The following is a 16,107-nucleotide window of genomic DNA, read 5'->3' as shown; positions in this document are numbered from 1 at the left end:
TAATCAAGCCATAACAGTCGACTAAAACCACAATAGGAAACTTAATCAATAAATAAAATGCTCTACCATATCAGCCTCAGGAGATGATTGAGGGATGAAGAGATCCTGATTTCTAGTTGTTTAGGTTGTAACGTGTCTGCAGTTCCTCTCCTGATTCATTCTGTCTATAATAGAGCAGCACACTGTGCCACGACAGACACATTTTTTTTGTTGCTTTTTAAATGCTTGTATTCATCCTCACTGACATGTTCAGCCTGGGATTTGAGTCTTCCCTCTCATGTCTGTATCTTTACAAGAGGCTTTACTTCTAAGGACAGTGGAGAATTGGGTTGAGGACATTTTAAAAAGACGTGGGTTGATGGCAGCTCACCGCTGCCGTCTTTATGCAGCCCAACAGTGTCGGTCCGTAGAGTTCTGAGGTCCTTTTTACATCCTGCCACGACAATTTAGCTGACCTTAATATTTCCTGTTTTATTTTTTATTTTGGTCATTATTGTTGAAATTAGTGTTGATGTGTGTGTGATAGGCGTGTTTATCGGACATTTATAGAAATGCAGAACAAATCGCGTCCCGTATCGGTTCAATACGGGACGCAACATTCAACGGCCAAATATGGGGCGATTCCGTATTTTGGGGGATGGGTGGCAACCCTACCTCCAACTAACATTCCGGGCGAGAAGCGGGGTACACCTTGGATGCCAGTCTGTGGCAGGGCAACACAGAGAAAGACAGGACACACAACCATGCACACACTCACCTAGGGACAATTTAGAGAAACCAATTATCCTGACAGTCATGTTTTTGGACTGTGGGAGGAAGCTGGAGAACCTGGAGAGAACCCACCATGCACAGGGAGAACATGCAAAAAGACCCTGCACCGGGAATCGAACCCAGAACCTTTTTGCTGCAAAGCCACAGTTCTACCAACTGCACCACTGTGTAGCCCTACATGCAAATATGTTAATCTGAAAATAATATATAAATGAGTGCAGAGAAAATTAGATTTAAGTTACTCAAACATGGGCATTGTAAAGTCTACAGGCAGAAATGATTTCCTGTGTCGCTCTGTGGTGCACTTTGGTTTAATAAGAGTCTGGTTGAAGATGCTCCTGCAGCCGGCCAGCACATCATGGTGGAGGTAACAGGGGTCACTGGTCCCCCTCCTCAGATCCACCACCAGTTCCTTGGTCTTTATTACATTGAGCTGCAGGTGGTTCAGCCCACACCATGTGACAAAGTTGCCTACAGCAGCCCTGTACTCAACCTCATCACCCTCACTGATACAACCAACTACAGGTAGGTCATCTGAGAACTTCTGGAGATGACAGGTCTCAGTGCAATAGCTGAAGGCATGAAGAGAAAGAGAACAGGAGGTAAAACTATAAAAAATAGGTAAGTAAGTAAACTTTATTTGTAAGCGCTTTTCCACAGACATATAATCACAAAGCGCTGTACGATAGAAACCATACGAAACATAATGCTAATATAAAAAACACAATAAAATTAAGAGATTTTATAAATAAATAAATAACTGAAACCCCCCTAGGAAAATAAAAATGTTTTTTGCTGCTTTTTAAAAACTTCCACCAAGTCACCAAAATGGAGCTGCAAGGCAAGTTCCAGAGCCTTGGGGCCACCGGCTGAAAGGCCTGGTCTCCTTTAGGTTTTAACTGTGTATGTGGAACATCCAAGAGATTCAGAGTTTGAGAACAAAGACCACGAGCAGCAGAATATTTAGTTAAAAGCTGACAAAGATAATCAGGAGCCTGGCCATGTAATGCTCTGTAGGTCAGCAGAAGAACTTTAAAACAAATTCTAAAATCAACTGAGCCAGTGTAGTGAATATAGAACAGGAGTGATATGACAGAATTTACTGGATTTGGTGAGAAGTCTGGCTGCTGCATTTTGTAAATGACTGCAAACGTGAAATTGAGGGTTTATCCAGGCAGTTAAAAAGGGCATTACAGTAATCCAGACGAGATGACACGAAAGCATGAATGATTGTCTCTAGGTCAACTCTGGAGACCATTTGTTTAATTTTAGAAATGTTTCTTAAACGAAAGAAACAAGAACGGGAAACAGCCTTAATGTGTGAGCCAAAGCCCAATGATGAATCAAATGTCCATCCATCCATCTGTGGTTCGCCCAGGGCGTCAAACAGGCTGGAACCGCTTCTGTTAATGTCAGCTGAATACTACCTGATGCAGTAGATGTGTGGACCCAAATGCATCGGGAAGGAAATGTAGATAAAGTTGAAAATTTAATGAAAAAATAAGAATCCAACTTACAAAAATGTTAAAGTCCAAGGAACAGACGTAAATCCAAAACAGAGGACACGAGTGAACCAGGGAACGACCAGAGACGAGAAGTGGTGAGGTGAGTGACGAGATGAACAAGTGACTAGCAACTTAAATTGAGAGGCTTATATACTGGGAGGTTGTGTTAGAACAATAGATTTGGCCTATAGAGCTAACTGATTGTAGGTGTCAATAGTTGGAGCAGGAACGAGGTTGAGGAAGGGGAAAAGAAAGAGTGACACTGGAGAGCAAGGAGAGAACACAGGGGAACAGGAATAAATACTAACACTAAAGAAAAACTTGACCAAAAGTAGCAAAATAACTAAGAAATAAATATAACTAGAAACACTACGAGGGACTGAAATAAAGAAAAACAAGAATGAGACAGATCTAACCAAAATAAGTAACATCCATCCATCCATTTTCTTTACACCCTTGTCCCTTACTGGGGTCGGGAGGGTTGCTGGTGCCCATCTCCGTTCCGGGCAAGAGTCGGGGTCACCTGGACAGATTACCAGTCTGTCGCAGGGCAACACACACACACACACACACACACACACACACACACACACACACACACACACGCACACACGCACCTAGGGGCAATTTGGAGAGGCCAATTAACCTAATAGTCATGTTTTTGGACTGTGGGAGGAAACCGGAGTAAATAAGTAACATCAAATAATGAAACTAAAATAACCAAAAATAACCATGAAGGGCTGAACTAAAGTGAACTAGATCATAACTGATTAAATGAAAGAGGAAAAGAAAAACACAGAAATAAACCCAACCCAAGACCCAGAGACATGACATAATGGTGGGATCCTTTCTTGCTCCTTTTGAGTCTGTTTGATTTGCTATTTGCGTGTTTACACTGGGTGGAGTTCATGTCGTTCAATTGTACATGGTAATTTTGTTTCATCATAGATACACACACCTAGATGTCGCCTAGGTGTGTGTATCTAGGCGACACACACCTAGATACACACACCTAGGTGTGTGTATCTAGGTGTATCTAATGTAAGTTTTAACTTACATTAAAACTTTTAATGTAAGTTTTAATGTAAACTTACATTAAAATTAATGTAAGTTTACATTAATTTTAACAACATCGTCGGGTGCCACAGCTCCGGCCTGTGGGGAAAAATTGTAAAAATTGTAAATTGTAAATGAAGAAGCCACAGAGTAAAGATACCAGAAACTGGTGCTTCTTTCAGGTGTTGTAAGAAGGTGAACAATCTCTGAATAAAATTCCAGAGGTGAAAAGTTTTTCCTGCCACATTTTACCTTATTTGTTGTTGAGATTTCTGGTGCTCCAGGTGCCACAATTAGGCTAAAGAAATTGGAAATAAAATAGAATAAAAACATAATTATGTATTATTTATTGTTTTTCATTTATATTTTATGAATTTTCTGAGGTAAAATATGAGTGAATGACTTTCAAATTAAAGGTAATAGACTATGACAGTTTCTGTAACCTATGTCTTATTAATTTTCTTGTGTCCTTTCTAAAAAAAACGTAAGATGTGTAAATGCTCTAATTGGAAACAATTCACACTTTGCTCTTAAAATATTCTTGATGCAAAGGTGTTTGAAAGAGATATTTTTTTATACGGTAAAATCCACAATCAGACCAGAAATAAAGCATGCATTACACAGATTTTCTCAATAATTAAGATTGTTCATTCAAGGGTAAACATCTACTAAAATACCTAGATACAGCATTCGGTAAGCAATCAGCTGCTTTCGCTATTAAACCACACCACAAAGTAATAAAATAGTGAATCCTTTAAGTAAATAGGCAAGGCAATTTGTAGCATGTTGTTTTTCATAAAGTGTTTAGTTGCAATAATATACTAAACAACACAACTATATATATAAAGCATCGCGACTTTGTAAGCAAAACTCAAGCAAAAAACAGCTTAGTTACTAGTTGAAAATTGCCAGTGATTTTACTTGTAGACAGATCTTCGCAATAGTAGACTGCCACGTTTTAACAAGAAAGCCTCCCGTACCAATATGGCGAATGCATTGACGCATTGCTCCAAGGCGACATCTATGTAGATGTGTCTGTTTTCTTTTTATCGTGTTACGTAAAATCTTACAGACCAGGAAGTATAGCAGTTTTGCAGATTGGATTGGAACCTATAGTAAAGTGGGTGGGACACTTGATTTTCGTTGGCTGGTATGTTTATTGTGACTTATGTTATTGGTTGTTAGCGTAAATGGGGTAGTTCTGTTCGGTGACAGTTTATAAGGTTCTGTACGAAACCTGGCCGCAGAACATATTTTTTAATCTCTCCTCATATGTGCTAATTTTCAACAGTCTAATAAGCAACAAGTATTACATTCGGTATGTTGTTTTTCCTTCCTATTTATGAGCAGAGCTTTATATGTTCTATTCGGCCAACTGACTGTAAACAACCGTGCATGACGGGTCTGAAGCGGTTAGCTAAGCAACTAACAGCTTTATATCTCCTTTTAACATAACGTTAACAGGACGTCAACTCAGCTAACTATGTCATTAGAAACTATATTAATGTGCTGCATTTAACAATTTCATTCGTAGCACTGCTTAAAACAACGGTGCACACTGCATTAGCGGTTGTTATTATTATTATTATCATTATTATTATCATTATTATTATTATTATTATTATTATTATTATTATTATTATTATTATTATCTTTACAGATAGTAAGAGGACCTTGTAACAACAGCCAGGCGCAAAGTTCTAAAACCTGAAGCTCTAAACTCACACAGACCTGTGGCCTGTTTCCTAAAAGGATAGCAGCATGTTAGCAGTGTAACTCTCACATGCCAACACTTAGAGTAGCATTGTGTTAATCCTGGAAAAGTCACGTTACTTGGCTTGTGACGGCTTATGTTCTTCCACTCTTTTTTATTTTTGCAGTCAGATATTAAGTTTGAGGAAACAGCCTGTCTCAAACATGTCTTACGGAAAAGCAGAATTTCGCCCTGTCGCAAGAGACTTCAGCACTCTCATTCAGACATGCAGCTCAAACATCCAGAAGATCACACAAAGCAGTAAGCTTTTTTCTTTTCTTGGTCTTGCTGTAATGCACATGTGTCAAACTCAGGCCCGTGGGCCGAATCCGGCTCCCCATGGCTCTCTAGATTCTAGTCTAAACATTAAATGTGCTTAAATACTATGTTATCAGTCAAAATCAATGCAGTTTTTATCTGCTTGCTCCTACCCCTGACATAGCTCTGTCCTGGAGGAACTGATCTATATCAATCAGGCCCTCTGGTTTCTTGAGAATTATCGTAGAAATTCACACAAACTAAAAATTGGGATTTTATTGCAGATTTTTCTCAGAAATTGTACTAAACAGCTGCCTCAGCCTTAATTGATGTCAGATTATAGTACATGATCCATACAGCGAGTAATATAAAGTTGCATTTACTGTCATAAATCAGCGCAAATATTTTCAAATAAGTACTACAAAGACTGATTTTTATAGCAAAAAGCACAAAAAGAATCAGGATATCCTGAAGGAACTGAAAAGACGTTCAATATTATTTAATTTTAAAAATTCATTTATATTTTAACAGTTTGTGAATGGGTTTTATCAGTACATTCTAGCACAACTGGCCCTTTAAGAGAGTCTTGATTTGGCCCAAAACAAAAATGAGTTTGACCCAATGTATTGAAAAACATTACTCATATGCTCAGTAACTAATCATGAAAAGACATTAATTGGGAATTGGCACTATATAAACTAACTTAATTGAATAGAATTAAATTACAGTTTTATTTTGTGTTGCTGTGCTTTCTGTTATATGAAAAAAGAGCTCTTAGCATCAAGATTATTGACATAGTAGATTTTTTGAATGTCTGCTCACGTGTACCCATCTCTTTTAAAATGGGAGGTAAAAATAAACTTTAGTGGAGCCTGGCATAGGTCTCAATAGTAGACATGCTTTGAGGAAGCTCCACTCAACTTCACCATTATTTCACCCTAAATAATCTTTAAGACATCTGCATAGCATATTTGTAATGTGCCATCATATTATGAACAAGGTGACGAACAGTGGCGGCTCCAGAATTTTTTTTCTGCAGGTGCTAAGGGGGAGCTAAGCATTTTAGTGAGGGTGCTAAAATGTATAAAATGTTCGCTGTAAATCCGTGGTTACACCGAGAGCTGCCAGTTATTATGATTGATGGCTGCTATCCACCCCGTATCTTTCCTCATTAAAGTAAAATTATAAGCTTGGTTTTGACCCTTGTCTGTTTGTGCAGCTGACCTACAGCACCTTATTTAGTTGATTTACTGTGAAATCAACTAAATAAAAATGATATTAGGCTACCACATGTACGTATTTTGACAGGCTTTACAGGAGCACAAAGGTTTTGACATCCATCATGGTGGAGAGAGTGATGTCATGTGCTATATATATATATATATATATATATATATATATATATATATATGTTTAGTTTTTTTTAATTAACTTGTGTTTATTTAATTTCCTAATTAACCGCTACAGGGCTTGATTTGACTATCAATAAGTGTCCTTAAGATAAAAAATGATATGCTTACCATCGGTTACCTTCGTACTGACTAACATATGTTAGTTTGCTATGATAAACACTGCCAGTATCGTCGAAGTCAGTTTATCTAGATAACGGGCGTACACTTTCTGACCTTTTTTCTTTAAAAAAGTCCTACCTGTCATTAATGATCTGATCCAAATAGTGAACTCATTGCTCTCTTCAGGTGTTTTCCCCCAGGCTTTGAAAACAGCAGTTATCAAACCACTGATAAAAAGAACAATATGGACAAATCACTACTGCAGAATTACAGGCCGATCTCCATCCTCCCATTCATCAGCAAAGTTATTGAAAAAGCTGTTTAAACAATTAAATAGTTTCCTAATGATAACCAATCGCTTTGACTCCTTCCAGTCTGGTTTCCGGTCTCACCACATCACGGAGACTGCCCTTGTAAAAGTGTTCAATGACATCCATATAAATACAGAGTCTGGGAGAACCACAGTGCTGATTCCGTTGGACCTCAGTGCAGCTTTTGACACTGTCGACCATGACATATTACTGAATCGACTTGAGAGTTGGGTCGGACTCTCCAGTCCAGTGCTCAATTGGTTTGAATCTTACATAAACAACAGGGATTTCATTGTTTCAATTGGAAACTTCCCATCAAAGAGGACAGAGGTCACATGTGGGGTACCCCAAGGTTCACTCCTAGGACCCCTCTTATTTGAATAAGAGGGGCATATAAGTATCGATAATTATATGCTCCCACTAGCTCAGGTTATAACAGGAAATAAGATCAGCTACCATAACTATGCAGATGATACACAGCTCTACATCACAATGTCACCGGGTGACTCTGAACCCATCCAATCACTTGAACAGATGCTTAGAACAGATAAATGTGTGGATTTGCCAAAACTTTCTCCAGCTGAACAGAAACAAAATTGAAGTTATTATTTATGGACCTAAAGGTGAGCGATCTAGAGTCAGCACACAGCTTCAGTTATTACAACTAAAACATAGCGATCAGGCCCGAAACCTGGGAGTAGTGATGGACTCTGACCTGAACCTTCAGAGCCACATAAAAACAGTTACAACTCGGCCTTCTGTCACCTGAAGAACATCTTCAGATTAGAGGACTAAACTGTAAAACAGCTGAAACATTGAGTGCCTTTAAATCTCGACTAAAACCCCACCTGTTTAGAATTGTATTTGAAACGTAATCAATTATGAATTTAGTGATGGCACTTGACTTAATGTTTTGATTGTTGATTCTATGTTCCATGACTTTGTGTTTTTGTGTCTGTTATGATGTAAAGCACTTTGAAATGCCTTGCTGCTGAAATGTGCTATACACATAAAATTTGATTAGATTTTGATTTGAAATGACAGACCTGCCAATGCTTAGTTGTTTAATTGCTTTGTTCTTTTTTTCTTCTATATTCGTGGAAAGATTTTGATCAATTTGGTGTATTTATCTCATATTGTTTTGACTATGGAATTGTTTTATGATGTGCCGATTTTGTGTGGGTAAGGTATGGGTGGGAATTTGACCTGTTATGTTAATGAATATTAAACATAAAATAATTTTTTTTTAATTTAAAATAAATAAGTAAGTAAATAAATAAACTTGAGTGGGTAGACTGCTTGGATATGATTTTTTTTAGAACATGTTCAGATGTTAGGGATCCCTATAGGGCAGTTGTTTTATGAAATTTTAAATCAGGGTCGAAGGAGATCGGCGGCAATAACGAAACCAAATGCTGTTTCTGCTAGAATTAAATGTGCTCGATTTATTTCCCCACAGATTACAGCAAAATAACATGCATCAAACACTGTTACTGCTAGAACAAATATGCTCGATTTATTCCCCACAGAATACAGTACAAAACACTCTATGACTAAACACGTGATGCTCGATTCATTCAGGTTACCAGCGCTTACCTCGTGAAACTTGGCCGGAGAGCCTTCGGCCTAGAGACAAGCAGCAGCATCAACGTAGCTGGGCGTTCGAACGCGATCCACAGCAGACTCTGACCAAAACCGCGGGCTTTTTCATATTTTATCTCTTAAACAAAGGGATGCTTGCGTGGAAAGGGGGAGTGGCCATCTCCATCCTTGCAGGCGAGCCATCCAATCAGAGGTAGCCGCTCTCTGACCATGAGCCAATCATGGGCCGAGAGCGCGAACCAGCAGACCAATCAGAGCCCAACCCAAGTCAACCAGAGCCAAGCACGCCCTGTTCACGTGATCCGTATGAGCACAATAATCTGAGCAGAATAAGTTTTATATCAAATTATAAAGCAAAGAACAAGTTAAAAGATAATAAAAAGATAATAAAAAGAATTAAAGCTCCGCGGAGCCTCAAGCGGCCCTCGCAGCTAGCGCTGCTCCGGCCTATAGCCACCGCGGGGGTACCAGCACCGCCACCCGCCTGCCACCGCCGACGCTCGCGCGCCCTCATCCACGCTATCCGCTTTTACGGCTTCGGCAGAGCTCCCTGGCGATGAACCAAAAATCTGGAGCACATCGGGCCATGTAGAGAGGAGATACAGCTGTTTGATTAACCTAGGGGGCGCAGTGGAGTCAAATCACAATTAAACTCTATTGGGCTCCTTAGAGGTTCACAAGTGTCACTCATACAATGTCTGGTGCAAATCGGATGATGCGTTTGTGAATACGAGACGAACGTATGCATATTACGAGGGACAGCCATTTTGCCACGCCCCCACGGGTCAGTAGAGTTCATCATCAATGAGTTCATCATCAATAAGTTCATCATCATTTCATTTTATGTCAGTCTGCACAGGATTAAACCCATATGAATTAGACTGTAAGACATACATTTGAAAAAACGTGTTACTTCCTTTCGGAAGTGGGCGGGGCAAAGGTGACGTCATCAATCGACCACCTAACTGTGATGAGGGCTTATCTATAATGAGACATAGAAAGTCTGATGCAGCTCTGACCTGGCATTTGGAAGTTATTTCACATTCATGTTTCATGGTGTATAGTCAAAGTTTGGGACTTAGCCACGCCCCCACGGGTCAGTAGAGTTCATCATGGGAGAGTTCATCATCATTTAATTTCATGTCAGTCAGGACAGGATGAAACCCATAAGAATTAGAGAGAAAAAGTAAGACATACAGTAGAAAAAACAGGTGACTTCCTGTCGGAAGTGGGCGGGGCTAGGGTGACGTCATCAATCGACCACCTAACTGTGATGATTGCTGATCTATAATGAGACACAGAAAGTCTGATGCAGCTGTGACCTGGCATTTGGAAGTTATTTCACATTCATGTTTCATGGTGTATAGTCAAAGTTTGGGACTTAGCCACGCCCCCACGGGTCAGTAGAGTTCATCATGGGAGAGTTCATCATCATTTAATTTCATGTCAGTCAGGACAGGATGAAACCCATAAGAATTAGAGAGAAAAAGTAAGACATACAGTAGAAAAAACAGGTGACTTCCTGTCGGAAGTGGGCGGGGCTAATGTTATGTCATCAATCGACCACCTAACTGTCATGATGGCTGGTCTATAATGACACATAGAAAGTCTGATGCATCTGTGACCTGGCATTAGGAAGTAATTTCACATTCATGTTTCATGATGTATATTCAAAGTTTGGGACTTAGCCACGCCCCCACGGGTCAGTAGAGTTCATCACGGCAGAGTTCATCATCATTTCATTTCATGTCAGTCTGCACAGGATGAAACCCATAAGAATTAGAGAGTAAAAGTAAGACATACAATTGAAGAAAGAGGTTACTTCCTGTCGGAAGTGGGCGGGGCTAGGGTGATGTCATCAATCGACCACCTAACTATGATGAAGGCTGGTCTATAATGAGACATAGAAAGTCTGATGCAGCTGTGACCTGGCATTTGGAAGTTATTTCACATTCATATTTCATGCTGTATAGTCAAAGTTTGGGACTTAGCCACGCCCCCACGGGTCAGTCGAGTTCATCATGGGAGAGTTCATCATCATATCATGTCATGTCAGCCTACACCGGATGAAACCCATATGACTTAGAGAGTAAAAGTAAGACATACAATAGAAAAAACAGGTGACTTCCTGTCGGAAGTGGGCGGGGTTAAGGTGATGTCATCAACTGACCATCTCAATGTGATGAGGGGTGGTCTGTAGTCAGATATAGGAAGTCTGATGCAGCTGTGACCTTCTATGTGGAAGTTATTGCATCTTGATGTTTCATGGCGAATAGTCAAAGTTTGGGACTTAGCCACGCCCACATGCTTTGACATAGAAAAATTCCTACGATAACTTTTCATCTTTAATGTCTCAAGTCTCTGCTGACTGAGTTTGAAGTCTCTATCTCAAAAGCTGCAGGAGGAGATAGATCAGATGCGATGTCTATGAAAAAGAGGAAATGGCTGATTTTGATCCAAAATGGCCGACTTCCTGTTGGGTTTGCACCATGGCTCCAAGAGACTTTTTTGTAGGTCCTGACATGATACACATGTGTACCAAGTTTCATAATTCTAGGTTAAAGCATGGCTTGGGGCTGATCATTTAAAAATTTCTAGGGGGCGCTGTAGAGAAATTAGGCCACGCCCATCAACGACTGTTATGGAATCCTGTTCGGGGATGGATAAGGATGCATCCTAGTGAGTTTGGTGCAGCTGGGCTGAACGATGTGGAATCTAGAGCCAAACGTATGGCGGCGGCGTTACCTCTGCTTCGCCGCGGTCCCACGGCCACGCCCTCTACAGAAGACTCTTGGCGCTTTAAAGCAAGTGAGACTAACATGTTATCTGTCATCCAACACAGAATCATGTTGATTAGGTGCAGTGAGCCAGAAAGGCAGCTTTCCATGGAAAAAAAAGCACTTCCTGTTCTGAGGGGGCGGGGCTTAGATGACGTCAGACTATGACAACATAGGATCGTAGGGGACCCTACCAGGATCACTCATGTCAAGTTTGGTGCAGCTGGCCTCAAAATTGTGGAATCCACAGCCAAACGTAAGGACACGGCGTTTAGGGTCACTTCGCCACGCCGCCACGCCCACCTGCTGGATTCAAATGAGCTTGGCTTGGAATCCTCAACACACCAACATGTTTTCTGTCTGTGGACACAGTTTCACCTCGATTAGGTCAAAGGGGTCAGATAGCGACCGTTCAGCGTAAAAAATGACACTTCCTGTTCTCAGGGGGCGTGGCCTAAGTGACGTCATCATTTGACCGTTGGGTATTGTAGAGCATCCCATGATGATCAATCACTGAAAGTTTGGTGCTTCTATGAGTTTTTTTCAAAGAGTTATAACAGTTTGATGTTTCATGGCGAATCGGTGACCTTTGACCCCCGGAAAGACCCCTTCAGCAAGCCCGAAAACGCAAACCTACGATAACTTTGGATCGGCCATGCCTTATGAACGATCTGACCGAGTTTGAAGCCGATCGATCGAAATCCCTAGGACAAGTTCGATCAAATGCGAACCCTGCAAACGCCCAAAATCGGGTCAAAATCAGAACTTCAATCCAAAATGGCCGACAATCTGTGATACTTGCACTATGACATTAATTGTAAATTCAGAGTGTCTTGGGGAGCTCTACAAGTGTACCAAGTTTCAAGTCTCTACGATAAAGTAAGTGAATAGGAAAGGGTCCTTTGAAAGTTGCTAGGTGGCGCCCTTGAGCCGTTTCTTTAGCGATTTTTGCAACCACCATAAAATACGTAATTTTTCACCGGGCTCTATGCCCCCGCCAAGTTTGGTGAGTTTTTGAATATGATAAAGCCCCCAAAAAGCCCCCTAAAAAGGGTGGCAGAATCGTAATAATAAGAAACAGTACAGGAACAATAGGCTCTCGCAGCGCTTAGCTGCTCGGGCCTAATAATGATTATCAAAGAACATAAAAGATAATTAAAGCTCCGCGGAGCCTCAAGCGGCCCTCGCAGCCAAGCGCCGCTCAAGCCTATAGCCACCGCGGATGTTCCAGCACCGCCTCCCGCCGGCCACCGCCGACGCTCGCGCGCCGTCCTCCACGCGATCCGCTTCGATGCCTTCGGCAGCGTTCCCTGGCCATGCACCCCCAATCTGGAGCAGATTGGGCCATGTGGCAAGGAGATACAGCTGTTTGATTAACCTAGGGGGCGCAGTGGAGTGAAATTGCAATTAAACTCTATTGGGCTCCTTAGAGGTTAACAAGTGTCACTCATAAAAAGTCTGGTGCAAATCGGATGATGCGTCTGTGAATAAGAGACGATCGTATGCATATGGCGAGGGACAGCCATTTTGTCACGCCCCCACGGGTCAGCAGGCCTTTACAGAGTTCATCATCATCTCATTTTATGTCAGTCTGCACAGGGTTGGAATCCATGACACACCAACATGTTTTAGAGTGTAAAAGTAAGACATACAGTAGAAAAAACAGGTCACTTCCTGTCGGAAGTGGGCGGGGCAAGGGTGATGTCATCAATCGACCACATAACTGTGATGAGGGCTTATCTATAATGAGACATAGAAAGTCTGATGCAGCTCTGACCTGGCATTTGGAAGTTATTTCACATTCATGTTTCATGCTGTATAGTCAAAGTTTGGGACTTAGCCACGCCCTCACGGGTCAGTCGAGTTCATCATGGGAGAGTTCATCATCATATCATGTCATGTCAGCCTACACCGGATGAAACCCATATGACTTAGAGAGTAAAAGTAAGACATACAATAGAAAAAACAGGTGACTTCCTGTCGGAAGTGGGCGGGGTTAAGGTGATGTCATCAACTGACCATCTCAATGTGATGAGGGGTGGTCTGTAGTCAGATATAGGAAGTCTGATGCAGCTGTGACCTTCTATGTGGAAGTTATTGCATCTTGATGTTTCATGGCGAATAGTCAAAGTTTGGGACTTAGCCACGCCCACATGCTTTGACATAGAAAAATTCCTACGATAACTTTTCATCTTTAATGTCTCAAGTCTCTGCTGACTGAGTTTGAAGTCTCTATCTCAAAAGCTGCAGGAGGAGATAGATCAGATGCGATGTCTATGAAAAAGAGGAAATGGCTGATTTTGATCCAAAATGGCCGACTTCCTGTTGGGTTTGCACCATGGCTCCAAGAGACTTTTTTGTAGGTCCTGACATGATACACATGTGTACAAAGTTTCATAATTCTAGGTTAAAGCATGGCTTGGGGCTGATCATTTAAAAATTTCTAGGGGGCGCTGTAGATAAATTAGGCCACGCCCATCAACGACTGTTATGGATTCCTGTTCGGGGATGGATAAGGATGCATCCTAGTGAGTTTGGTGCAGCTGGGCTGAACGATGTGGAATCTAGAGCCAAACGTATGGCGGCGGCGTTACCTCTGCTTCGCCGCGGCCCCACGGCCACGCCCTCTACAGAAGACTCTTGGCGCTTTAAAGCAAGTGAGACTAACATGTTATCTGTCATCCAACACAGAATCATGTTGATTAGGTGCAGTGAGCCAGAAAGGCAGCTTTCCATGGAAAAAAAAGCACTTCCTGTTCTGAGGGGGCGGGGCTTAGATGACGTCAGACTATGACAACATAGGATCGTAGGGGACCCTACCAGGATCACTCATGTCAAGTTTGGTGCAGCTGGCCTCAAAATTGTGGAATCCACAGCCAAACGTAAGGACACGGCGTTTAGGGTCACTTCGCCAGGCCGCCACGCCCACCTGCTGGATTCAAATGAGCTTGGCTTGGAATCCTCAACACACCAACATGTTTTCTGTCTGTGGACACAGTTTCACCTCGATTAGGTCAAAGGGGTTAGATAGCGACCGTTCAGCGTAAAAAATGACACTTCCTGTTCTCAGGGGGCGTGGCCTAAGTGACGTCATCATTTGACCGTTGGGTATTGTAGAGCATCCCATGATGATCAATCACTGAAAGTTTGGTGCTTCTATGAGTTTTTTTCAAAGAGTTATAACAGTTTGATGTTTCATGGCGAATCGGTGACCTTTGACCCCCGGAAAGACCCCTTCAGCAAGCCCGAAAACGCAAACCTACGATAACTTTGGATCGGCCATGCCTTATGAACGATCTGACCGAGTTTCAAGCCGATCGATCGAAATCCCTAGGACAAGTTCGATCAAATGCGAACCCTGCAAACGCCCAAAATCGGGTCAAAATCGGAACTTTAATCCAAAATGGCCGACAATCTGTGATACTTGCACTATGACATTAATTGTAAATTCAGAGTGTTTTGGGGAGCTGTACAAGTGTACCAAGTTTCAAGTCTCTACGATAAAGTAAGTGAATAGGAAAGGGTCTTTTGAAAGTTGCTAGGTGGCGCCCTTGAGCCGTTTCTTTTGCGATTTTTTCAACGACCATAAAATACGAAATTTTTCACCGGGCTCTATGCCCCCGCCACGTTTGGTGAGTTTTTGAATATGATAAAGCCCCCAAAAAGCCCCCTAAAAAGGGTGGCAGAATCGTAATAATAATTAAAGCTCCGCGGAGCCTCAAGCGGCCCTCGCAGCCAAGCGCCGCTCAAGCCTATAGCCACCGCGGATGTTCCAGCACCGCCTCCCGCCGGCCACCGCCGACGCTCGCGCGCCGTCCTCCATGCGATCCGCTTCGATGTCTTCGGCAGCGTTCACTGGCCATGCACCCAAAATCTGGAGCAGATTGGGCCATGTGGCAAGGAGATACAGCTGTTTGATTAACCTAGGGGGCGCAGTGGAGTCAAATTGCAATTAAACTGTATTGGGCTCCTCAGAGGTTCACAAGTTTCACTCATAAAACGTCTGGTGCAAATAGGATGATGCGTTTGTGAATAAGAGACGATCATATGCATATGGCGAGGGACAGCCATTTTGCCACTCCCCCACGGGTCAGTAGGCATTGACAGAGTTCATCATCATGTCATGTTATGTCAGTCTGCACAGGGTTGGAATCCATGACACACCAACATGTTTTACAGTGTAAAAGTAAGACATACAGTATAAAAAACAGGTGACTTCCTGTCGGAAGTGGGCGGGGCTAAGGTGATGTCATCAATCGACCACCTAACTGTGATGAGGGCTGGTCTATAATGACACATAGAAAGTCTGATGCATCTGTGACCTGGCATTAGGAAGTAATTTCACATTCATGTTTCATGATGTATATTCAAAGTTTGGGACTTAGCCACGCCCCCACGGGTCAGTAGAGTTCATCACGGCAGAGTTCATCATCATTTCATTTCATGTCAGTCTGCACAGGATGAAACCCATAAGAATTAGAGAGAAAAAGTAAGACATACAGTAGAAAAAACAGGTCACTTCCTGTCGGAAGTGGGCGGGGCAAGGGTGATGTCATCAATCGA

At 42.0% G+C, this 16,107-nt stretch overlaps 1 protein-coding gene across 1 annotated transcript in view; it reads left to right on the top strand.

Moving 5' to 3' along the window:
• Positions 1 to 4,499: 4,499 nt before the first annotated feature.
• stx12 (syntaxin 12) overlaps positions 4,500 to 16,107 on the top strand; it is a 66,260-nt gene continuing 54,652 nt past the window's right edge. Inside the window, exons 1-2 of the mRNA XM_088010017.1 lie at positions 4,500 to 4,650; positions 5,213 to 5,346. Coding sequence (XP_087866143.1) covers positions 5,250 to 5,346 — 97 coding nt within the window. The 5' untranslated portion in view covers positions 4,500 to 4,650; positions 5,213 to 5,249. The remainder of the gene's footprint in view (positions 4,651 to 5,212; positions 5,347 to 16,107) is intronic.

This window comes from Poecilia mexicana, unplaced genomic scaffold, assembly GCF_051168715.1.
Source record: "Poecilia mexicana isolate PSO_F unplaced genomic scaffold, ASM5116871v1 scaffold_11, whole genome shotgun sequence".
Lineage (NCBI taxonomy): Eukaryota > Metazoa > Chordata > Actinopteri > Cyprinodontiformes > Poeciliidae > Poecilia > Poecilia mexicana.
This window is presented reverse-complemented; position numbering and strand designations above follow the sequence as displayed.